Raw genomic sequence first — 26,376 nt, 5'->3', positions numbered from 1 at the left:
TTTGCTCCTCCCAACAGCTTCTGAACCTTGAGTAGGAACTAAAACCTGGTTCAAGGACGCATATGTCCTTAACGCAAAATTATTCCCCGGGTCTCCTGACAAGTCTCCTTGTTCCCAAAAGAGTAGGAGAGCACCTAATGAACACGTAACAGAAATCCAGAGGAACCTTTCAAAACAAACTGTTTCAATTAGTGTCCAACAGAAGCACTTCTTCCCACCTGCCAATGCCTGTTTTACAAATGAAGCTGTTCAAAGCAGGTTCACCGCACTGCCAATGCAGCCACAATTTGTTTTGGCAGTCGGACCTATTCCAAAGGTTGACGCAAGTTCCCAACTGATTTTTCCCCCAGCCAGACAATTAAAACAAGAGAGACACCGCATTTCATGTCCCAAAACAAACAGAGACAGAGAGTCTGCAGTGATCTCAGTGGTACTCATCAGCTGATATGAGCGATACACACACAGTGTACCAACCTGTAAGTAATGCAAGTATGACTGTATCCTAAGTGTACAAGTTAAATAAAAAAGGGAAGACAGAGAATGAATAGGACTTCACTGTCAATGCAGATCACATTTTAAATGGCCTGCTGTCCAAACCTGAGCCATGTTATTCATAGCAAAGCTTAATAAGAAACACTTCCTGGTGTTTCTTAAGAGAGAATCATTAGAGATGTTTCTACGAGGTGGTGTTGAGCAGCACTGCAGCGGTGATGATGATGATGATGATGAGGGTGTAAAGAGTTGACACTTCATGCACCAAGACAAGGTGGTTGATCACCTATGAAGAGAAGGTGACTTTAGCTTGGTTAGATGTCGAGGTGTTCCTCTCTGACACACTCTCTCTCCATCTCTCTAACACGACTCTCATCCTGTACATGTGGTGCCTCTATAGCATGAGCAGCCTCTGATCTCTGAACAACACTACAGAGATTATAATACTTTGTATACTGACTACACATCACAAGTGTCAGGAGTTGCGGGGGGAAATCCCTCCAAGCTCCTACACAAACACACCGGCTATGAAAACCTCCCCACCAACACACTCTGGCTCTAAAATACAGTATGTATAGAAATCTCATACTCCTATGTGTATTCAGCTGAAACCAATAGATGTTTAACCACCGCATTAGGTCAAGGCTCGCTGCAATACACAATCTGAGGTGGTGGCTTATTAAAAAGCACAAGGGCAGAGACCGAATGGATACCAGAGCCAAGAAATTGGTTCCTGTTTTAATCAGATGGAGACCTCTGAGGCCACACACACACACACACACACACACACACACACACACACAGACACACACACACACACACACACACACAGACACACACACACACACACACACACACACACACACACAGTACAACCATAAAACTTGCATTTGCCAGTCTCTTTTTGCTCCTGCTCACTCACTGAACTGAGCACACACACACACATGCACACACACATAAAGCGATTATCACCAAAGGTACGTAGGCCTGCTTGTAGCTGTTCCCATTGGGAAACTAGCTGCACAGCTTCTCCTCCCTCATTTTTCATTGTCTGCTTATGATGCCCCGTGTGTGCACACTGACTTTCATTTAACCCCTCACAATACACACAGGCACACACTCACTTGCATGTACGATGCAGCCTCCTCCTTTCCGTCTTTGTCGCACACACACTTTAACAGCTTGTCCCTGCACTGTTGTACTTCATTGCAGGGGCAACGTGGCGGTGTGTTCCCCACACAGTGAGGCTAATGTGACCTTTGACCTCATTGCAGAGGAGATAAGAACAAACATATTCTGAGTTTAGATCATTTCAAAAACAGTCCAAAGAGTCATGATAAAGTGTTTCAACCTTCTCTGGTCGGAGGGGAATGCGCAAAATTGAAACATTTGTTTTCCATGAAGGGTCAAAGTGAGGGGTCGGACACAGAGCAGCACCTGAGCGGCTCACAGGGAGGCAGGGGTCTGCTCAAGGTCACTAAAGTGAGATGAATGCTAAAGAACACACAGGGCCTGAAGCGTCCAGCTGAAGGCTCCACGGGCCTCACACAACTCCACATGCTGTGTTTACATCATGGTTACAGCTGCACCAGAGTCAGAACAGAGCCGGGACTCACAGAGCTACACACCTTTGTATTTGTGCAGATGTTCTATTAATGGAATCTCTATTACCATTACAGTTAGGTTCATGGATTGTTGGGCCAGGTGTTCAGTGGGCGATGTTGCAGGTGGAACAACCGCTTCAACATGACATCATCAACTTGGAGGACCTGTGCCACGTCTCAAAGTGTTGACTTTGAGGGTGCAGTTAGGATTTAAAGTTCCAATTTGCAGCTTGTTGTTGTTTAGTGGAGTAGTTTATTGTCGGTCCCTCCCTCCTCTCCTCCTGCACGTTGGCTGACGTTTTCAAGATTTTGTCTTCACTCTAACGTCACTGCTGTTTTGTTTCTCACCGCTTTTGCTCCTCATTGTTGGTGGTATGTGTTCTCTGTGTAATAATGCTAAATTGCTTTGAACTGTTTCACATTGTGGTACAGAAAATCTGGAGTTGTCTTTAAAAAGTTTGTTCAGTCTCAAGTTTGTCTCAATACAGTAGAATGTGAACTTCTTCTTCTTCTTCTTCTTCTCACTGTGGTAACGGGCTTATGCGGAACTCTCAGACTACAACTCTAGATTCAGAGATACAGAGTTAAAGACAATACCTGATGCTGGATGTGACTGTGAAGCTACTGGAGTTCACCTTTTGCTTTGAGACGATCCTGAGAGAATAACAAGATGAAACACGAAGAAACGCCCTTTCCTTCTAATGAAACCCCTGAGACTCCTCCAGTAATTAATCAAGTTAAATGAAAAGTAAAAATCAAATCATGTTTCTGTGTCAAACGTTTCTATTTCCTGCCTGGAGCAAAGCGTGCGGTTAGACCACGATTGCTTTGCTGCCCTTTCCGTGCCGCCGTGAAGGTAAGGTGTTAACATGTATTGGTGTGTTTGTAGAATGTGTGTGTGTGTGTGTGTACGTGCATTGATTGATGCCTTCTAGGGCAGTGGCGTGATTGAAACACCTCCTCACCATAAAGCTGTCGTGTGCGTGATGGACTCGCAGGGTCGTTTTATGCATCACACCTGTCCCCCTTCTTCCCCACGCTGACACACAATCAAATAGGAAAATGGGCATATTTGTTTTCCTGGCCTTGAGAGGGCTCGCGAGGAGTGTGTGTGTGTGTGTGTGTGCGTGTGTGTGTGTGTGTGTGTGTGTGTGTGTGCAAGAGAGACAGAGCGGGCAAGAGAGAGAGACACACAGAGCATATAACAAACAGAAGGCCCGTAAAATTCGGGAAAAGGTGGAAACTTTGAGTGTTTGAGGCCAAACATACAAATAATGTGTCAACAATAAAAACAGCACAACAGAAAATAAGCAATAAACTGTCGCCGCACAAATGTAATTAAAGCTTGAGTGCTGTAAATGAGTCTAAATGACTCATGTTTAAGTGCACTGATGGATTGTCATTAAAGAGCCCAGCCTGTATAAATAGATGTACCAGTAAACCTGCGGCCGACCCACAGCCACTTCCTGTATATTATTATATTGATTACTGTATTAAAGACAAACCTTCCATGTCACGTTCACTTAACGTTGTTTGATGGACATAGAAGGTTAGCAGAGTTGCACAGTGGGAAATGAAGCCGTGCTGAAGCAATCTTCTTCTTCTCCTCCTTCAGATCAGCAGCCTGTCCCATCTTACCTACGCTCCTATCACCGCTCTGCACCACTCAATCACTGTAAAACATAAACCAAATCCTAAACATTAAGGAAACGTGGGCTGATCTAAAAATAGCGCCCGGCGGACCCTCAGAACAGAATGACCCCGGCTGGCTGCTCCGGCGTCTCAGGCTGGCAAGACAAACGACATCTATTCCCGCTCGCTGCCTTTAATCAGCTTGTGATAATTAACGCCACACTCCATTGGCCAAACAAATATCTTTGTCAAGGTGCTTGTTGCTGTACAAGTTCTCCTCCTGTTCTCCTAGACAAGATAACGAGCAGCGTTTAATTGCCTTCATTCCTGTAGTCGTGGTAACTATAGACTTCACCCTGAACATCTTCCTCCCTCTTTCCCCTGCTTCCCAACAAGTACATAACATATTTCATCATGCCGACTGGTGAGCAGCGGTGGTGGCACTGGACTTTAATAAAGTGAACGACCTTGTGGGATTGCAGAGGGGATAGATTAAGTTTGCCTTCCCCAGCAGCAGAAGCAGCCTCCACGGTGGGGCTTCTTATCTAGGAGCTTGACTTAATTACCTGCTTTAATTCTAACATTCTCTAAAATGACCTCGCACCACGATGAGACAAGCTGTTTTAATTAAACAAATGAATACGCCGCTTATCGGCCGGGATCAAGGCTCTCGTTTGTCACCGTAACAGTTAAGGATGCCGCTGATGATCGCGTTATCGGCGACTCGGCCCGGGTTTCACCGCACACAGAGGCGAGCAGGGAGCCCACGCTATCTGTCTATGTGGTGCTACTGTAGAGATACGCTAGATTACAAACAGGCCCATTAGATACAGCAGACAAGTCCACTTAGTCACACTGTAATCTGATGAGCTCCATAATGTAGCTATGTGTCCCTTATTATGCTGGTAAAAAGGTTTATAGCCCAAGGCAGAGAGCTTTGACAGGGGAGAGGAGAGGAGACGGGACGAGATGTGGAACGGGAGGAAGACAAAAAGCAAAAAAGCTCAAGTAAAACAAAGGAGGAAGCTGAAAATAGGCTACCAAGCATCCCCAAAGTCAATGACACAGTGCAGCTTGTTTATGGTAGTTATATAACAATATTTTAGAGTGTGCAGAGGGTTCCTGTGCAGCGCTGCCTGACCAAACTTAATGGGGGAAGTGTCAGAGAAGCCATTATACCAGCAGGGGCACACACAGCCCTATTACATATGGCTGCTGGCTGCTAATGTGTATTAGCAGGAGACAGAGGAAGCAAGGTGAAGATAAGTGATTTTGCAGTAGCTGGCTAAGTAGGACAAAGGAGGGAGAGAGGGAGGAGGGAGAGAGGGAGAGAAGGAGAGAGGGAGGGAGTGTGTTAGGGATGGAGAGGCAGAGAATGGAGATCAGGAATGGTAATGTGGTTTGTGTTGGACCAGTGTGGCCGCAGCGTGCTGGCAGAGTTACAGAGAAGTGTGTGGAAGTGTAAAGAAGCATCAGCGCTGAGGTGCAGAGGTCCCACTGTGAGGCAATACGCTCACACACTCTCAGTCCCCCTGTGCCAGCCGCCACCGCTTCAACATCCTAATGTCACCTTGTTCTTCAGCAGACGTTAAACTCCGACCTCGCCCGCTCGCTCATCCCGTGACTTTCTGCAGCTATGAAAAAAACAGCTAAATGTTATAAATCAAAATGGGACTTCTTCTTCTTCTCCAGCCTCTCAAAACACCCAGCACTTAAAACAAGGTGACTGCCAGCATTTTCTGTTGGTTAATAATTTAGTGAGGATTGTAGCCGGCTCTTGGCAAGAAAATTGTGTGTTTACTGTGTGCGTGTCTCAGCAGCAAAATTCAGAATCTTATTTTCCAACAGTCAGGGGCACCTTGCCCAGCCAAAGAATCCCACATGCACGGGAAAAAATATTGAGCAACACGCCGTTCTGCCAAACACATTAGCTCTCATTCTTTATTTAAGCCTTTGTCAAACAGTCAACTGTCTGTGCCACTTCACTCACACAACCACTCGTTTCAAGGGCTCACCGGCCAAGTTTGACCACTCGACACCAGAGCTGTAAGAGTACGCCGGTGTCAAAGAAGTGAGGGGGGCCCCTCAGCTGGGGCTTTCACCGGCCCCTTGAACTCTGCGGGCCTGGTGATAAAGTGGCTTGATGAGTGGGCAATCTCTGTCTGCCAGCTGCCGGTATGGCCAGGGGAGCTGGGAAGGTGCCAGAGTGACTGAAGACCCTCTCCACACACTCTCTCTCACACACGTACGTATGATGAGATGTGCGCCCGTAAGAAGCCTGAGTGGAGACCAGAAACACCAGAAAATGAGAAAAAGATGAATATACTTCTGAATTCCACGCTTGGCTGAGCTGGACAGCTTGACGGGCTGACAGGAAAAGGTTGCTTGAGTAAACGATGACAATGCAGAATCTTCCTCTATTTCCTCCACTCCTCCACCACCAGACCAACCATCTGCCCCGCTCTGCCTCTTGATGTTGCAGCCTCCAGTCCCAGTTGGTCCCTCGGTGCACGCTGCTGTAAGCTCTCTCTTTTGAGTGAGTGGCAAAAACAACACGTGATGTTTGGCAACAGAGGAGCCAAAGTCATTCCTTAACATACATGACATCATGGCTGGGGAAATGTAATTGTAATTGTCGCGCCCTCTTGATGGAAACACACACTAACTGACCATTTATAGTTGATTTGCTTAAAACCTGGAAACTAGTCCCTGCACTGAACCATAGAACTAAGACAGGACTGAAAGACCTGAAACTAGAGAAGAAGAAGAGATCCCATTCTTCCATTTTAATGCTGGGAGGCCCTAGACAGTTCCCAACATTGTGAGACACAAAAGTTCCAACAACAATTGAGATTCAATTACATTTTTCATTGCTGCAAAACACTGAACTGTGTCAAAACGTAAACACTAACTATTAATCATAACCTGCCAATAATCATAATTAGCTTAAGCTCGGGCCTCTTCAGGTTAAAGGACAGCTCTCTCTCTCTCTCTCTCTCCCTCTCTCTCTCTCTCTCTCTCTCTCTAAATGATCCTAATGTCGCATGTGGTTTACGTCTCAGAGGTCAGTGGCGTCTGTGTGAATAATCCTGTATATCTATAGAATCTGTATTTAATTCCCATCTCCATTTTTCTGAGCACAATATCACCTGTAAGCCTATTTTGGGGGGATATTCTCTCTGAGATGCCATGGTGACATATATGAGAGATAACAGCCAACCCCGAATCATAATCTTTGTCCCATGCATATTCAGATGTCATCAGCTCGCGATCTGGAACAAGATTAGGGGGTTTGTGTGTTGACATTCAGGCAGGGTGAGGGGGGGTGTGTGTGTGTGTGTCTGTCAAACTGGGCTGAACTGAGCTCTGAGGCTGATTGCACGGACATGTCAGCTGATAATTCAGGAAGTACAATAAACATGAGTAGATTGGACGGCATTGTTCCCTAAATGACAAGATCTGTCTTCCTCTCCGCCTCCTTAATTATCTTCCCCGGTTATAATTACACGTGTGAAGGTCCAGAGGACAATCACTGTTGTGTTGCCACGTCTCCTCGCTGAAGTTAGATGAGATAGGCAGGAGATACGGCAGAGGCCAACACCGCCTCTTTATAAAGGTTATTCTGTTTCAAATCACAGGAGAATTAGGAGAATTACACAACATTAGCATACAGCATTCCATGTCACTGCTTCTGATGAACACTACTATACAACCGCTTCCTCCATGATACATAAATACATGGATAAATGAACTACAGAAGAATGTGAAAACACTTTGTAAATGTTTCAAAGCCACCTTTTAGTTGACGGTGATTGTTATTCAAAAGTCACACTAGTCCCACTTCTAAACAGCTGACAGGTGGGATACACTTGGGGCTTTCATTAAGAATAGAGCAGGAAGTGACCTAAAGGCCTCAAAGCAGCCTTGTAATTCCTGCTTAATGAAGCCGATGAATAAATGATTTGACGAGCTCCGCACAAGGAGTCTGATCCCCCATCAACCTGATTCTGAGGGTCTCCCAGGCCCCCCAGGGGAGCCCCCCCTTGTCCCCTTGCCCTCAACCTCCTCCACTCTACTTTAACCTACTTTCTGCAGCTCTTCCTCCTCTTCCATCCATCTCTCTCACCCTCCACACTCTTCTCTCTCTCCGTCCCACTGTCTGTGATCCTAATCTCCTCTGAAGCATCTTTCCCCTGGACCGTGGGAGTTGGCAGATCGTGGGGGCCACAGTCAGTCCGGCTCTGACTGACTCATCCCGTCATAAACAATTGGTGGGTGTCAACACGGTGGCAGCCCCGCACGCTCTTTCTGACAGGTCATTTTTTTTATGTAGCTGATTGTTATTTTCCCTGTTATTGTTTCTCTTCCCTGTGACTTTAGATGGGGGTAAAAGTGCAGCTCTGTGAGACCAGGCAATCTGACTCTCAGGGCCAGAAAACAAAGATGACAGTAATAAAAAGGAGAACCAATTACTTTTTCATTTCATTTCCACTGGGAAATCAGGCAGGGGAGGAATAAAGGAGCTATAATAATAAAGTTTAAGAAGAAGGGCCTATGGCGTTCCATTCCCTAAGCAAACCACAAGTAGTAGCCACTGTGGACGGTACGGTGGCTCAGGGTCATGGACGTTATTGCAAGACAGGCGTGAGGATGAGAGGTAAGAGACAGGTAGCTGCAGAGGATAAACAGAAAGAGCAGCAACAGGAAGGAGCGAGTGGCTAAATGAGCCAAAATGCTCCATTATTCTAAAGCATAGGTCAGATAATACACAAAACTCTGCACGGATCATTTTCACATTTGTTTACCCACAGAACAAAGTCGTTTCACTTTCTGGAAAATGGCACAAATTTTCAAAATGCTTTGAGCACTGAAATTCCATTCAACCTCAATCACACTGGGGCAGCAACAGGGATAATTGGAAAAATGGTGAGTTTTGTTCCCTTTTTTTTTTTTAGAATGATTTGTTCGAATTGGTCCTTTAACCAAATGAAAACCTAACCCTTTTCTTTTTTCCCTATTTTGCTCTGTATCATGCAGAGGGCACAGACAGAAAGTAATGTAAATGGAGGGCTGAGGAAGACCCTGCTGGGATGGACTTCCTGGCCAGGCAGAGTGTTCAGGTTAGCTATTAGAGCCTCCAACTCCACTCACAAGCTGATGCCAGTAGTTAACATAATTCTACTTAACCAGAGTGGGTTTTTTTTTTTTAAACAGTGCATCATTCTATGCTGTGGCATCGTTATATTGCTCATTACAGTGGCACATAGTGCTGCTATCTCCGCATGAACATCTGAGTTAATGGGCCACAATAAAGACACCACTGTCTTCATTTTATGGCTCAGTTTTCTAATGGCCTACTTGGCTTCTTCGCCCGTTCTCTCAAAGGAGCCATCTAGGTCTCTTTAAGACCTTCGATATTCTCAGCACAGCCTTCCCTCCTGGCCCACGTCTCCCTCCATCCATCCTTCCACCCTTCCTCTCTCCTCTCCTCTCCCCTCCCTCGTCGCCACCATCCCTCACAGCGACACACAGCCTGGACTAGCCCAGGGCCTTTCCTGTGACTTTAGTTTCATTAGCGGGCCCCAGATGCTTTGCTGCTTACAAAATTATGAGAGGCCAAAGCCAACCGCCTCCAGATGGGACCCATCTATATTCAGATGAGCTGTTTCCTCACATTCAGAGCAATCCCGCCCTGATGTCCTACAGTGTCGTCAAAAACATGCTGACAAACACAAACACAAGCGAGTACAAACAGATGCACACAGGGCGGGAATGTGTGGAGATATATGTTGTGCACACATCCATCTAAGCGGTACACACACACACACACACACACACACACACACATGCACAGACACTGCTGGGTTAGCTGGCACTGCTCTCTGCACATTAAAACAAAGGCTGTCACACACACACTGCTCTGTGTCCACAGCCGATCCTGTTTTACTACAGCGTCATTGCAGAGGCAGGGAAGCTTAATTTACCTTTTATAAATGATGCATATGGTCGAATGCTGAAGAAATTAGGGAGATTCCGTGACAGATATAATTGAAGCACTATGTCTCTTCCTCAAGCATCAATCTCTGCGCTCTGCATGTCTCTCTCTCTTCTGTTAAACATGGTGGTTCTAAGTTTGGTTTGTGTTGCTGCTTTGCTGCGTCCATCTTGTCCATATAAGTCGCGTGGCTCTAACATGTAGCAATTATCAACATGCTGATTTGCACTTTTACCTGTTAGCAGGTGTCGCCCTGACAACAACACAGCAGTAATGGGACAGCGGTGTTGTAATTAAGGTAAGGAAGCTTTTATGAATGAGGTTTGGTTATTGCAGCGTTTATTTAGCGTGACACCGTTTAGCCACTGTGGTTTTTTTCTGGATTCCCCTCAGTATCTGTGGTTGATGGTCACTTTGATGGGGCTGCTGTCTCCCCGCTGCTCAAAAGGCTCTTTAGGGGAATTAGAGGCTTTTATCACAGAAATCTGACAGCTGAGCAAAGTGTTGCAGACCACAGAACACAACAATAATAAAACAATCACTGTGACGTCTTTAGTGCTGCAACAACAAGAGCTCGTCCATGTGTTACTGATGACATAGTGTCTTGTGTGCTACCTTAAAAATCAAGCCAGGTCTGTGAGAATGAGCAGGAAAGTAAATAAATCATTATTCTATCTCCTTTACATCTTTCTTCTTGTCAAGCTTGTCTTTTTCTCTTGACGTCTATCGCGTTAATCAATTCCACGGCGCTGTAGTAATTAAATCACAGCGGTGGCTTTGAGACAGTCCAATCCCCCAAGCTTTACACTCCATTTCACTACTCATATATCTGACACGCAGACTCATTCAGGCAAGACCAAGACAAGAGAAGAGCCATTTCAACACGCTACACATCAGCCTGCGTGTCCTGATGGAAACATACAACCCAAGCTGCTATCTGAATGTTTGGCAATGTAATAACGGGAGATACTCAAATGATAAGAGAGCCGGGTGAAGCTGAGACCTCCTGTAGACCACAGACAGACAGACAGACAGGCTGATCCCCACGTTAGGCCATGATGCAGATAGCAACCGGGCCTCCACGGTGCCCTAATGTGTGCCATAAACACGCGGCCGCACGGCTTTGTGGAATTGCTGAGATACCCATAATCCTTTAGCTTGGGGGTCGGGAGATCACTGGCCATCATGCTGAGCACACCCGACGAGCTTCAACCAACCTACAGCCAATCACCAACACACAAAAACCTCCTCTCAGTATTCTGCACAGCATGCAGGCTTGGCTTCTATATGCATTTCAAATCCAGCATAGGACAAGCAGCCAGTGTGAATGATGAGCTGTTAAAAGTTGAACACACACACACACACACACACACACACACACACACACACACACACACACACACACACACACACACACACAACGCATGCCCAAAGCATTCTGCAGCGTCCACCAGTCCGGGCCTCTGGAACAAAGAGGGGTGAAGGTGAAGTCTTCCTGCCCGTAATGCTATAAGCAGTTCCAGACTTACAGTACAGTAATCAGGGGACTGTTGGCTGCAGAAAAACTGCAACGCCTCACCTAGTTCATTATAAGATGACACAACCAATTTGTACCTCTGCCTGCTGCAATCTAGCAAATCTCCCCTGACAAAAGCATTTAGATTAGAGCGCTTTCAGGGAGGGCTGCACTGACATGCGTACCGAGCCTGTAAAGGGGGGAAATGAAGTGGCTTTTTAATTCTCCTCCAGGCAAACATAAAACTGTCCAGGTAAGTCATTTGTGGGTTGAATGGAGAGCCAGAAGCAAGTTCCTGTTCTGCAGCAATTCCCCCCTCGCCCTTCTCTCCTATTTCTACCTTCTCTCTCTCTCCTCTCTCTCTCTCTCTCTCTCTTTCTTTCTGCAGGCAGCCATATAGCCACACATGCTTACGTGCGCACACCCGTAAACACACACAACTCCACTCACACACCCTTATCCCCATCTAGAAGATTATTAATCTATTTGCTACATTTTCTTCCATTATTCCCCTCATATAATCCTCTTTCCTCTCCTCTGGCTGCATGCTAATGAGTTCCAGTGAACAACGCAGCTGCATGTGCTGTAGATCCTCCTGATTGGTGCTCCTCCCTGCTCGCCCTCTCTCTCTCTCTCTCTCTCTCTCTCTCTCGTCCCATGCAGGAGAATAGAGGCCCACGTGGAGGAGTTCAGCCGATATGGAGAGAGGTGCAGTTTCTTGTCATAAAATAGAGCTTTGTAATCGCTTTCCTCTCCCAAAATCTTTCAAGTCAACCAAAGAAGGAGGAAATGGAAGTAATTGCCTGAGAACACGAACACCACTTCATATTTTGGCTGATGTCACATTCCGCCTTCTCGCTGCCGTGTCAAGTATTCTCTCCCTCACCCAAACACACACTTGGATTCATATATTACTCCATTTCCTCTCTGCGGCTGAGACTGATGACACACAATCAGACAGAGGCCGCGTTTCTCACCTTCTCCTACGCTCCACTTTTATTAAAACATTATCTCCCTTATCGCGCAGACAACAGTGACAGAGAGGAGGCGTCGCATGCATCCTGTTTTTTAATCTAAGAATCCTATATGACAAAAGATTTCAATAGTTCCCACTTCAGAAATAGGGTTGAGAGCGAGGAGACGAGTCAGGAAGGAAGTCACGACTGCAGCGAACAGAGAAACAGACCTGAGGCGGGATAGGCGTGTAATAAAGATCACGCTACAGCCAAACATAAATTACTTTTCACCTCCCAGTAGGTGAAATTGAGAAAACGTATGTGGAAAGACAGCAAATGGACTCTGGGCTCTAAAGGAAGGTGTGGCTCTGCCTGAGTACAGCTTTGGGCTGAGGATCAAATTTATCCTCTCACAATTACACCCAGAGGGGGGAGGGGGGAGGGGGGAGGGGGGAGGGAGGACACACACACACATAGACACTAAATACCAACGTGAATTTGCAGCAATATTAGTCAACGGCCACGCTGGGAATTTATTCATTCCAATATATCTGTGTTTTAATACGGAACAAGGAACTTAGACGCTACGCCGCCGTCCCACTGAGACTGAGCTTGTTGGGCCAAATAATCTATGTTATTGCTTTCTTCTTACAGCAGCACATCTGTTTACATTCCTACTGTGTGCTGACTACACACACACACACACACACACACACACACACAGAAACAGACACACACACACAAACAGACACACACACAGACACACACACACACACACACACACAGACACGCACAAACACACACACACACACGCACACACACACACATACACACACACACACACAGACACAAACAAAAAACACACAAACACACACACACAAACACACACAGACACACAGACACACACACACACACAGAAAGACACACACACACACACACACACACACACACACACACATAGACACAGACACACATACAGAGACACACAGAGACACACAGAGACACACACACACACACACACACACACACGCACACACACACACACAAACACACACACGCACACACAGTCACATGTGTGTGTGCTCATGTGACTGTAGGGCCGGGCTGATAGATGGTGTGTGTGCGGTCTGGGTCGGGGGGCTGCCAGCGTTCTAAAACACCCAAACAGGGGCGAGCCTGACGTTTTTATGAAGCGCGTCTGTTTGGAAATGAATCGTTAGTCTCGGTTTTATTGCTCAAATTACCCGAGCCGGTCCTTGTCCTGTTTGCCCTTAATTAACAAGCGTTCAATTCCCCTATTAATTAGCGCACGCTATTAAGCTATTTTACATCACTCTTCATTTGTCGACAATTAAAAGGTCTATTATTAAAAGGCATGCCTCATGGTTAATTGTACGAGTGGCTCGGCGGCACGGGAGCAGAGGGAAGAGGAGACTCGGGGAAACTTGCAGAACGTGAAGAGGAGTCAAAGAGAGGACTGTTTTAGTTCCACCGCAACCTTTACGCTCCGTCTGCCTCCAATTTTCTGCCTGACACTCTGTCCTCAAGAGAGAAACTCTCCCCCTCAAGACCGTCTCACACAGTCACACTGAGACGGGCCGACTCAGCAGGGCCACGGTTACGGGACGCAGGGTGTGTTGGTTACGGACAGGAGGGTTTCTTCATGGAGTCCGCAGCGTCGTTTCATTGCTACAGCAGAGAATCCAACCGCAGAGGGCAAAGTGTGTTCTGTTTCCTCCAAACTCTGAGCTGTGTTATATTATAATGATGAGCAAGCAGCAGACTGATGTTGGTGTGCAGGAGGGCTGAGTGACAGAGCCTCAACACAACATCAAATATAAAAAGGATTGCACAGAAAAAGACCCAACAAACACAACTAAAGTTAAAACTCTAAAACTATACACACATAGGGTTAAAGATGACTCAACTCATCAACCAGGACAGCCTGATGATGGCAGAAGTGCTGATGTTTGGCAGGTTATGAAACTCTGATGCTGCAGAGGGGGGAGGGGTCTTTGTTATCAGACTAGCCTGAGGAGAAGTTCACCTCATGAAGCTTTGAGCATGCGAGGGGATCAACGCCGTCTGTCTGCAGGAAGCATTACACCGGCCAGATGTGAGCTCCTGCAGCTGCAGAGGAGAAACGCTGAGCCGCACAACTGTCCGTCTGATATCGTCCAACTCCTCTGTAAGACGTAGGAGAACAGAGACACTTTACCTGATGCTTAAACATTCTAGTGTTCTGCCACAGCTGCTCAAAGGAATCGTATCACACACACACACACTTTACCTTAGGAAGAACACACAGGACTGAAATCCCACCAAGACCTAATTAGTCTGATAATATAAACAGGAAATGTGATCATACGGCACAACAGTAAAACACCAGGACAACAAAGCTAAAGTGAGAGATAGAAGGAGTGGCTGAGAACAAAAGCACTTTATAAAGGATCCAGGGAAAGACTGTAAAAACAAATGAGGCAGGAGGAGATAAGAGAGAAGACAGGAAGTGAGTCCTCGCTAAAGAAAGAGAGAGAGAGGGAGGGAGAGAGAGAGAGACGCACACAGAGAGGGGGCAGCAGCCTTTCACTCCGCCTCACCCTGCCTCACCCTCCTCTCACCCCTCACCCTCTGCCAGGCCTTAACAAGTGGCGAGGGAAGCAGGCAAGCCGGGGCGGCGCTGATTGACAGAACAATTACTGCGCTGCGATGCAGCCGCAGACATCTCCAAATAGAATTTCACTATGCTGTTGCATCAAACTAACACACACTCTTACAGGACGGATTTGGTAGAAGAGCAAAATTGCCCTGACTGACTGACTGACTGACTGACTGACTGACTGACTGACTGACTGACTTGCACACCTGCACTCTTCTGTTTTGTTTGCCTCCCGTAGAAAATACAAATAAAGGAGGAAAAGCGTTTACCCTTGATCAAGGTTGACTGCTTCTAACTTTAGATGCGATGTTTGGCAACCCATTTCCTCCGGTCCTCACCGTTCATCTGTTTGCTCGGTTAGAGGGGCGGCTATTTTTATCCTCACGCACCCACTGACTAATGAACGAGCAGAAAGTTAATTAAAAGAGACACCAGGCATTGGGACGCATTCCAAATTATATATCAGCGACTCAATTAGAGATAAATGATGTACAGAAGTGTGTTTGAGATTAAAGGGACGGCCATAAAGCATGATTTCCTGCTAATCCTCCTTGATTTGATTCATCCAGTAGATAGCAGGTTACAGTACAGACATGAGTGACATCCTTAATGACATCATCATATCCTGTATGCTTTAATAAAACCAAACTCTATGGTTCAGTCTTAACTTATATCTTCCTCCACATGTGTAGGCTCTCACACGATGCAGTCACTCTGCAGCATCCTGGCCACTCACACACACACACACACACACACACACACACACACACACACACACTCTCTGACTTCACAATGAGCTTATCTGAGAGAATGAGGATGCCAGGTCATTGTTTGCTCCAGCAGTCTAACAACTGGCAGAGCACAGGGGCGTCGTTGGCACACAGTGTCACCGAGGGGGCCGTTGTCTCAGACTAGCACAAGAAACTCCGGTTTAAGCTGCGCCCTCTGCCTCACACACACTCTGCCTCACACACACTCTGCCTCACACACTCTCTTTGCTTTTCTCCCCCCTGGCAATGAACTTCAATGTAATGTTTTGCATCTTTAATTTGCTCTTAACAATGGCAGAGGCTTTCTGATTTTGGAGCGTTTACTCTACAGCTGTTCACTCAACTTCACAGCCCAGGAATAAGAAGGTTTACATTGTTGGATTAACTATTTAGAAACTCCTGAAACCCCCTATTTCACATTCACCACATACATTTGGTTATTTGATCAATCATGTAACCTGTAGCCGTGTCTAGGTCCAAACACCGGAGGTACGGTTGAGGGACAGGAGGGAAAAGGAGGGAAAAGCAAAGGAGGAGCCATCCGTCCACCTGTAGCGGTGAAAGCCCCTGCAGGACTGTAATCTGCCAGTTGTCTCTCACTGAGCTGATGCCAGCCGAGCCCCCAAACCTCCAGCCCCAGCTGATATGCCAGCCCCGGGACATAAGGCACCTGTACGTGGAGATAAAGGCTTCAATTCCTGGGCTAATACTCACGATTCCTCTGATAAATACAGAGGTTTGGGCTGGAGCGGCGTGTGGGGGTGCAATCTATTCCCTCTCACTCTCTCTCCCCATCTCTCTCTCTCTCCCCATCTCTCTCTCTCTGCTGTCTACCTGTCTCAGTAATCTCTCTTTCTTGTATCTGGTGTTTCTGTTTTCTCTCTGTTCCTCTGAAAGACTGTCTCTGTTTCCATCTCCCTGTCTCCCTGCGCGGCGTCTTTATCCTGCCCTGTGTGAGTCCTGGGTTCAGACAGGCAGAGGCTCTCCACACTCCTGCCTTTTTATTTATTCCATATCTGTAACTGTCAAAAGGAGAAGATTGCTACTTTAGGAGCTGTCTGCGCTTTGTTGTGCCGCTGGAAAGTCAAATAGGGGAGGTTGTGTTAAAAGCATCTTGACCACTTCGAGGGGACACAAACAATGTCAGACAGTTGAAAATGGATCTATAAGTGCATGCAACAAGAAGCCTTTTAGCAGGCACGGTGCTGAGAGGAGCGGCTGAAGCCCGGCTGGCGTGGGGAGGTGAGTGTGTCTGAGCAACCTCACCTCCTGCTGGGCCTGACACTTAAAGAAGTGTTTATGAGAGCGTATTAAAGTATTATCTACAGGATTGCATGATTACCTTTGTGCTGAGATTACACAATGGATGTTTACTATTATGTCTCAAAAGAAATGAAGACTGGTCAGAATGTGGTCTGTTAGAAAGTGGGACAATCACAGAAAGAAGACTGGTGTGTTGACAGCTTGTGTGCTAAACTGTGAGCAGACACATCACTGCTTGATGCTGCTGTGTACACACACTAAGGTAACACACCTGAGAGATAAAGACACTTTAAGAGCAAACACTGGCTCATATTTATCTATAAATAAATACTGGACCTGATGAGTAATGTGAGTAATGCGAGTAATGTCTGCCACAGTGAAGTCCAATTCCCCTAACACACCTCGTAGAGCAAACACACACAGCGTGCAGTGAGACCGAGCGTGCCTCTGATCTGAGCTGCATCCTGTTGCGTTGCATTGTTCAGTTGACAGCAGTTCATCTTTCCTGTCGGCCCGTGTCATGCCCATTGTCTCTTCCCATTAGCCTGCGACACGGCACGCGCCGGCCTGTGGGGTGTGGTTGCCGGGGTAGCAGGCGCAGACAGCTCAGGGTGGCAGATGCCTGGCGTTCCTGCGGATGCCCTCCATCAACCGATGACAGATGTCAGGGCTCCTGTTGGACGGCAACACTTAATCACGCCACCCTGTTTCCCCCGCTTCGCCCCGACGGATACACCAACCTCCTCGCCCAACCCCACTGCACTCGCCCCATTCTCTCTCTGCCACACCTATTCATTCACACACACACACACACACACACACACAGGCAGGGTCCATCAGTCAGCCGTTATTACCTCAGACAGCCGTCATGCTGGCAACCAATGGATGGCAGATCACATGCTAATGCAGCCAGACGCATCCACTCTGGAAATCTAAAGCATCAGTCTTTAGGGTGAGTGCTTGACAGTGTGTACGTGTGTGTGTCTACTTTGGAACAAGCAAACTTTGTGTAACGGCAATATGTAATAGGAAGCATTTCACAGAAGATTGTGATGATGAAGATTCTTATTCTTGTTCTGTTTGCTCACCACTTGGGCCGGCTGGTGGACTTGACCACAGGGGACATGCCGTCTCTGTACAGGCTCTTGGTCTTGGAGAAGTTCACCACGTTGAAAATGACCCTCTGCAAGACAAACAAAGAGACAAATGTTAGAATTTAAAGAAGATAGAAGTATAAAAGGTTTTGTAGTTTGTTAGATTAGCAGACTGAACCTTATTCCACTCATATGATATCTGAGATTCACCAAAAACAGGAATCCAATAGAAAAGAGGCCCTGACCATCATGAATACCAGCAGCACAACAACACACACAACACGCTAACATTATATAGAAGAGATAAGGACGCTTTAATGTCCCTCAGATGATCCCAGGTCCAGATGACAGAGTTTCAGATAAAAGGCAGCAGCTGGGAGGAGAGGCAGCCTTTAATCTGGGAGGACATTGTGCTTCTCCCTGGAGGGACGCTGCTCCGTCTAAACCATTAAGCTCAGCCCGGAGTGCGGGGGACGGCCACCGGGGCCAGGGGGGCCAGGGGGGCCAGGGGGGCCACGGGGGCCACAAGCCCGGCTTTCCACCTCCCCTGTACCATAGACTTCCTTTCTGTGCTGGAATACTGTGTCAGATTCCTTTCCTTCCTTCCTCCCTCCTCCCTCCCCCTCTGTATCCCTGATTAGGATCAGGACGAGTGGGAAAATGTGGGGAGAGAAATGGAAAAAATATATAAAGAAGAAGTCAAATGAATGGTGATGGTAATACTGTGGTGCGGTAAATGAATCCTATTGATGGAGCATATCAAATTACCAACTAAGTCCAGGTGGTGGAAGTTAACTGGGTGCTACTGAAATCCTATTACAGACCCCCCCCCCCCCCTCCTCTCCCTCCTCTTCTTCCACCGCCCCCCCCTCCATCCATTCCTCCCTTTTTTCTCCTGCCTAGCATCAGAGAAATGGGGATTGCGGATTGTGGCAGGCTGATTCAGACTTAGGTAAAATGACATCTAACTGATGTTGAGACTGGCAGCAGGCTCCTGTAGCAGGGAGATAAGACCATTGCTGCTGGCATTTCAATTACACTTTACTGCCCTGCACATCTGTTGCAAGAGCTACTTTTCAGCCTTTTCCCCTCAGGCAAATACAGCCTCGCTCTGACTCCACCGGCTCACTCTGACTGCACACACACACACACACACTCTTTTCTCATTCTTTTGCCACAACAAATTCAGATTGGCTTCTTCCCTAAGTTCACTCTACCCCATTGTTTGTAATCTATTTGTTAGGCCTGTTTAATTCCCCGGCAGCCCAAACCCCGGGCAGATGACTGAGATACGGGTTCAGGGGAGACAAAGTGGTTCGGGCGGAATCAAAACAAGGGAAGGAGATGTAACAGGAACAGGAAGTTACTGTGGGCGAGGGCAGAGCAATAAACATGGGCTCTTATTGGATGGGGGCAGAGGTGCAGCAGGTGGGCTTGGAGGTAAAGCACACAACACGCACACGCTGAAGACACAATGAAGAGAGAGAGAGAGAGAGAGAGAGAGAGAGAGAGAGAGAGAGAGAGAGAGAGAGAGAGAGAGAGAGAGAGAGAGAGAGCTGCAGCTACATATGAAACCAGAAAGTACTTCAAAGAAAAATAAGCCAAGAGATTCTTTGAGACGCTCATCAGCAAGGACGATATAAAGTCAATATACAGTAAAATCATGGTGCTCCTGCAAAGAGCATCAAGTTGTGTTTGTGTGCATTACGTAATGTAGATATAAATGTAAATGTTATGACTTCAATAGGCCACTAAGTCGCTATTGGATCATTTGGGTTTCATTTAGAGAAAACACAATATTGATGAAATTTGGAGGACGCTAACACACACACACACACACACCCCAACACACCCACACACACAGACACAAATAGACATCCACCAACACACACACACACACACACACAGTTTAACAAACTGCTGCGAAGCCAATTCTTCAAATCATTAAAACTTATGCACACACAGGACCAATTTAGAGAGAGAGGGAGTGAAACAGAATGTGTGTGTGTGTGTGTGTTTGCAGTGTGCCGCCCTGGAAGACTTAATTAGGTTGGGAGTGGTTAGAAGAGATTAACATCCGTGCTGTCTGAACTGTCATGTGGAAGAAGCTCGTCAAAGCCCCCTCTGTACCGTACACTATTGAGCGCCACACAGTGAACAGGTGTCACAACACACACACACACACACACACACACGTGTACACAATACAAACTGTCACAGCTCTGCAAATGACAATTCTCAATAAGACGTGTTATCATAAGCAGAACAATTTGCAAACCAGAATATAATCAGTTTGTGCAAATTGCAGCAGTTGTGTGTGTGTGCTTTGGCTCTCTCTCTCTCTCTCTCCTCACACACACACACACACTGTATACGGACCATACTGAGACATGTACTGAGTTTCTTGATGAATGATGAAATGAGACGTTAGTTACTTAGAGAGTAAAGACATCAAACTCTCTGAACACATCTTTACTTTGCAGCAGCTTTTTAATTTCAGTAACGTGTTGATTAATCTCCCTTTGGATACTTTAAGTGAGACTCTAAAAGACTCATTTGTAACCCAAACCTCCTCTCTAAACTTCAATCACAGCAGCCAGTGAGAGGGCTGAGCACAGAAATAGCCACGGCGCTGCCACATCAGTATAGGATTGCATTTAGGGCCCAACATTGTCTTTTGATCTCCATCGATCCAGCGTGAGGCCAGATAGCATCGCTTCCTGGAAAAGGCCAGGATGAATTATTAAAGATACCACTGTAAACGTGTGGACGGGACGCCTACAGGGAGAGTGAGAGAGAGAGAGAGAGCACGCTGTGTGTGTGTGTGTGTTATGGGGAGGGCTGGGAGATAGACGTGTCACAACAGCAGGGGACTGGGAGAGGATGGGAAGATCTGAACACACTCAAACATAACTTCATGTCAATACTCAAACAAATAACAAAGGTGTACATATTTACACAGAACTAACTGCTTTAGAACGACTGTGTAGTTTAAAAAGGTGGACAGAGATGAATATTAAAGGTGCAATAAAATGAACATTAAAGTCAAAGGGGGTAGAGTTGTGTTACTTCCTGTTGCTGACCATCGTTGGCTCCAGTCCCTAACACGTCTCTCTCACATATGAGCGTTATTCTCACAGAGCACAGTTCAGACGTGTGGGGCGCCACAGTGATTTCCTCACAGAGCAGCAGAGCAGCAGAGCAGATCTGTGAGCTCTCTGTCCGTCAGAGACGGGCGAGCTGATAACGGCTGGCAGCTCTGCCTGTTCCTCTCTTGTTGTCTTTGATCAGCCTGATCACTGATGAGCGGCGTGCCAGCTACACACAGCACAGGGCCGCCCACCTGACACAGCCAGGGGCACAACACACACACACACACACATCTTACAAATATGATGGGTAATAATGGGGCCGAGGCGTTTGTAGCGGTAGTTGCAGGGTGACTCCTCTGGGTGGCGTTGGGGGCGGAGCCTCACCTGTGGGTAAACTCACTGTGACAGCAGAGGAAGGTCACAAGTCAGTAATGAGGGGGACAGCAGTGTGACAGGGTGACATGGAGGGACAACCGGAGCCCCAGTGGGAGAGGACAGAGGTCAAAGTGTGTAGGGGTGTGTGTGTGTGTGTCAGGGACGACTCTGCTGGGAGCGCAGGCATGACCTTGGGTAATCCTGGTACACACAACCTGACAGAGTCCTCGCAGAGTCGCACGCTGACATACAAGCGCCACCTCAGCCCACCCCGTGACACACACACACACACACACACATACACTGGCCCTGCTCTCTTTTACATTAATGCCTTCCTCCTCCTCCTCCTCCTCCTTTAGTGCGATGCTGCCGACTGTTTCCAGTGACCTATGTCAACAACAACGTCTCAAGGTGCTGACACGAGGAGGAGGAGCAGCATGGTACCCGTTACAAACATCACAGATACACAGGCGCACACGCACGCGCACACGCACACGCACACGCACACGCACACACACACACACACACACACACAGTACACCTCACACACCGCTCTGCCGCTTCACACACCTGAAGGCAAAGTGACTAAACAACACAGTAATATTCTGACAGAGCTTTTTGGTTTTTGTTTGCCCCCTGGAAAAGTGAGCTAATATGCAGAGGAAGTTGTGCGATCCCTCTCTATTGATCCTGGGAGCCACGGGTCCCGGCTGCAGCCTTTTAAATGTCGGCTTTTAATTTCCTTCTCCCCTCTTCCACTGAAAAAGATTTATTCAAAGCAGTGCTGTTCCAGGAGATATCAGATAGCACGGTGGCAGTCTTTTAAAGAGCTTTTGTTTGGTTTAGGCATTCATGGCTTTTTGTATCAGACTCTTTTATTCTTCCAGAGGAGGAGGACGTTTCTGGATCGGGCAGCGACTTGAAAGGCAATCTCTTCCTCCCATTGTAAGGAGACGTACAACTGGAACTTCTTTAATTAGGGCTCCTCCACGACTGACTGACAGCCACGGCCAATACCCTCCAGACACTGATGTAGGTCACACGCACAACAAACGCACACCGCACACGAGTAAACACCGGGGCGCACACGCGTACACACACTGGTGTCGTTATCGGGGTCGGAATATTTTAACAACTCAGAACACAAGGCAGTGGTGAAAGCCTGGAGATGAAGATGAGGGAAACTCTGAGGAAGGTTTTTTATTGCTTTAATGTAATTACTAAGCCACATAGTGCACATGTTATATCACAACTGTGGCGCTATAATTATATCATGCATCCATGTTGGGCTTGATAATGAGTGTGTGTGTGTGTGTGTGTGTGGTGTTGTGTGTTCCTTATGAGCGTACAAATGCCGAGAGAGTCGTGATCGGCTCGGCACAAATTGTCAGCAATGTAGAGACTGTGTGTGTGTGTGTGTGTGTGTGTGTGTGTTTGGAAGCTCCCATCCCTTCCCCTCGCCGTTCTCTTTTATCACTTCCCTGCCTTGTTTTCTGCATCGCTGTACCTTCACCGCCTTGAGCACATAAACATATAACTTATCCTATATGTTGTTTCCCTTTAATGCCTTCTTTAACTGTCACACTGCAGTTGTTGTCTCTGTTGGGAGTTTTCCCTCAGACACCCGTGAAGGCCGGCGATCATCTGTAGCCTACGACAAACATAAAGCTACGAGATACCAAACACTAAATGACTAAATGTGATCTGAAAGGAGATTGTAAGCGTTTAGGACAGCTTGTTATGTTGTTAAAGACACTAAAGCTCCATCAGAGGCCCCATGCATGCTTTAAGTAGGCCATAGGTAGCAGAGAGAATACATTAGAATTCCCTTGAAATGAACCTTGGTGAGTTTGTTGTTATTATAAAACAACAGAAAGTAAAGAGTTCAGTGAATCTAACATGTATGGAGTAAAGGAGAGGCTGGATGTTGGCGCTGCATGTTCCGGCTCTGTGCGGTGACCGGGGCATCGCCGGTTCCAGCCGGTCCACCTCTGCTGCAGCGGCGTTATCACTGCCACAAGCAGTGAGACGTGAGCCCAGCTGCTGCCGGAGCCATCTACCGCCCTCTTCCTCTTTCTCTTCCTCTCCTTTTCCCCCCCTCATTTCTCTTCTCAATGCCTTTTTCCATTCCCTGACTTCTCCCCCACCGCTTTAAACATGGAAGAGTTAATTTGTTCATTCTGCAGGCAGCATCTCTTTCTATGTATCTTTCGTCTTGTGTCTTTTTCCCTCTCTTGCTCTCCCTCTCTCTCTCTCTCTCCCTCCCTCCCTCCCTCCCCCCCTCCCTCCCTCTCTCAGGCAGGCTGTGCTGTCAGGCCCTTCCAGAGCAGTGGGGTTGTCAGGAGTGATGGATGACTATCAACCTTCTGCTGTCTTCCACTACGCTCCTGGGAGATTTACAGGCTCGCTGACTACCAGGCATGAAAACCAATCTCTCTTTCTCATTCTTCCCTCCCTTCCTCCATCCATGCCCGCCTCGCTTCTTCCATCTCACTCCATTCATTTCAGCATCTTCTGTGTAACCGAGAAAAAAACAGCTTTCATAATGGAGAGATGAGTGCAAAACAACATTGAAATTCTTGTGTGGACAGAAGGAAACAATGTCTCCATGTGAGGGTGAGGGTGAGGGTGAGGGTTGATGTGGCAGAGGGGAGGAAGGGCTGCTCTTACTGTCTACAAGTGTGCCACACACAAGCATCCAGCTATCTTCTTCCTCTGCTGTTAATTACAGGACTGCAAAAAGGTTTTAATTGCCATCTTAAAATAGTCACAGCTTTATTATCACAACTATGTGTTTGTTTGTCAGAAGGCACAATGTTGTGACTCCACTAAATGAGGGGAATTCCCCGGGACTGAGACCTTCAATAAAGTTACACTGAAAAAAAAACAGTAAGAAGGAAGATGGCGTTAATAAACAAAGAAATCCTAAATCATTCTGTCAACAGCATCTTCAACCATCAAGAAGACAAACAAGATCTGTAAAAACTAAAAGCGCTTCCAAAAGCCACACTTTTCTCCAATGCGACATTATTTCAGCACATAACAGCATCATGTGCAAAGATTAACAAAAATTGTGGGTGAGGACGCAGAGAAATGCATCAGTCATGGAGCGGAGGATAAGAGCAGTAACAGCTGTGATTTATGGAATAATAAATCAAAAAATTTGCCACAAAATTCAGGATATTGCTGCTGGAAATCAGTAATTTTGATCGCTAAAGTCTAAAAGAAAATCCCGGGGGGACGACAGCCTCAATCATCTCCACTCAGATTTCTCTAAGGACCAACATGAAGGTGCAGCAGAGGACCAATGTCACAGGTAAACATCAACCAACCCAAACAGACTACGACATCATATTAATGCATTATCAAATATTGTGTGTGTAAATCTCAGAGCCCTTCTCTTTTACCACGTCCTGTCTCAGATCTGTCTGGGGAGGAAACCTCTATTTGCATTCATTTGCAAATTCAGCAAAGGAACCATGCTGGTTAGAGGAATAAATATGAGCTTTAATATGCTCATAGTGCTGACACGGCTCTTCAAAGAGAAGGTAATAGACATAAATGACATGTAAATGATATTTAGATTGCCATCTAACAGCATGCCAGGCAGAACTCTGCCTCACCTTCTCAAAATATTTGAATTGAAGAAGACGCGGCCCGACCTAGCTGCTAGTTCAGTGAAGATAGATCTGTGTGTGTGTGTGTGTGTGTGTGTGTGTGCGTGTGAGCGCACCAACATGTATGTGATCTCTGCTCCATAATGATCTCTGGTCCTATCTGTCAGCACACTGCATAGTTTATAGAGTGTAAGACGTAAACGTGCAGTTCTTTCCTTGACATTCAGTGAGCTCATTAAAGTCAGATCACATCTCAGCAGGACGGCTGAGGAGGAGAGTTTTTCTTCCCCACGCAGAGGCAAAAAAGCTTGACGCTTACCTTTAGTTTATATGGGCCTCGTTAGCTTTGTACCTATTAGGTTTTCACTCATGCTGAGTGACAAGGCTGGAATGACACTTTGTGTAGAGGAGGAAAGCACAGAGCTGCAGCTGAATTCTAGCCACCGGGTGGAAATGCCACTCTCTCCTGCCTGAGAACATTGTGCCTACTTGTGCATTTAACTTTACTTCACCACTCCATGAACCACAGCAGATGAAAGAACAGGAAATAGAAGACAAACAGGAGATCTGGCATTCAAGCAGCCAGAGTCACAGTGTGAAGTGTGGAGGGTCAGAGCAGGTCAGAGCTTTGTGGATGCGTGGAGATATTTTACCAGCAGCACTGCCGCTGTAATATCGGGTGTCAAAGTAAATATGTTATTTTTGCTTTCTTACACAATCTGCATTAATTAGAAAAAACACCCCCCTTGGTCAGGAACCACATTTCTGCCAGGAGCCACGGGGCGAAAAATGAGTCATTTTCAAATGAATAATAGATTTCTGTCTGCAGGGAGAGCAGAGGATTCACAGATGCACGCATGTTTGTGTGTGTGTGTGTGTGTGTGTGTGTGTGTGTGTGCCTGTGTGTGTGTGAGCCCACTGCTGTGAGCGTGTGAATCCTGGATTGAGTCTATAAATACGTCCATGCTGGTCATTTCACTCGAGCAGCCAGCTTCCTCTTCCAGATGCTCCCGCTCCCTCAGTCTCCATCTCATCTCACAGCCAGACGTGAATATGCAGATGTGAGAGCAGGACGGCGCAGAGGGAGGGGTGGAGCAATAAAATCATAAATAAACAGGAGCTTTGGGGGTTTTCCTGCCACAGAATCTGCTGCCATTTGACCCGAGGCGGTCTGCGGAGGGCAGGGATGATAGATCTGCCCTTCTCTGTCCTACAGCTGTTCACACATCAACAGCAGAAGTTCCAATTAAAATGTTGAAGTGGTGGCGTCTTTATCGCTGCTGACACTCTAGAGGCCCATGTGTCACTTCA

General features: G+C 46.8%; 1 protein-coding gene across 1 annotated transcript in view; it reads right to left on the bottom strand.

Moving 5' to 3' along the window:
- The window catches only part of agbl4 (AGBL carboxypeptidase 4), a 215,423-nt gene that overhangs the window by 108,543 nt on the left and 80,504 nt on the right, over positions 1–26,376 (bottom strand). The window contains exon 4 of the mRNA XM_076153079.1: positions 17,976–18,070. Within this exon, the coding sequence (XP_076009194.1) occupies positions 17,976–18,070 (95 nt within the window). The remainder of the gene's footprint in view (positions 1–17,975; positions 18,071–26,376) is intronic.

This window comes from Genypterus blacodes, unplaced genomic scaffold (genome assembly GCF_046128005.1).
Source record: "Genypterus blacodes isolate CSIRO-AG114 ecotype Tasmania unplaced genomic scaffold, CSIRO-AGI_Gbla_v1 ptg000058l_1, whole genome shotgun sequence".
Lineage (NCBI taxonomy): Eukaryota > Metazoa > Chordata > Actinopteri > Ophidiiformes > Ophidiidae > Genypterus > Genypterus blacodes.
Note: the sequence above shows the minus strand (reverse complement) of the source record. Positions and strands in the feature narration are given on the sequence as shown.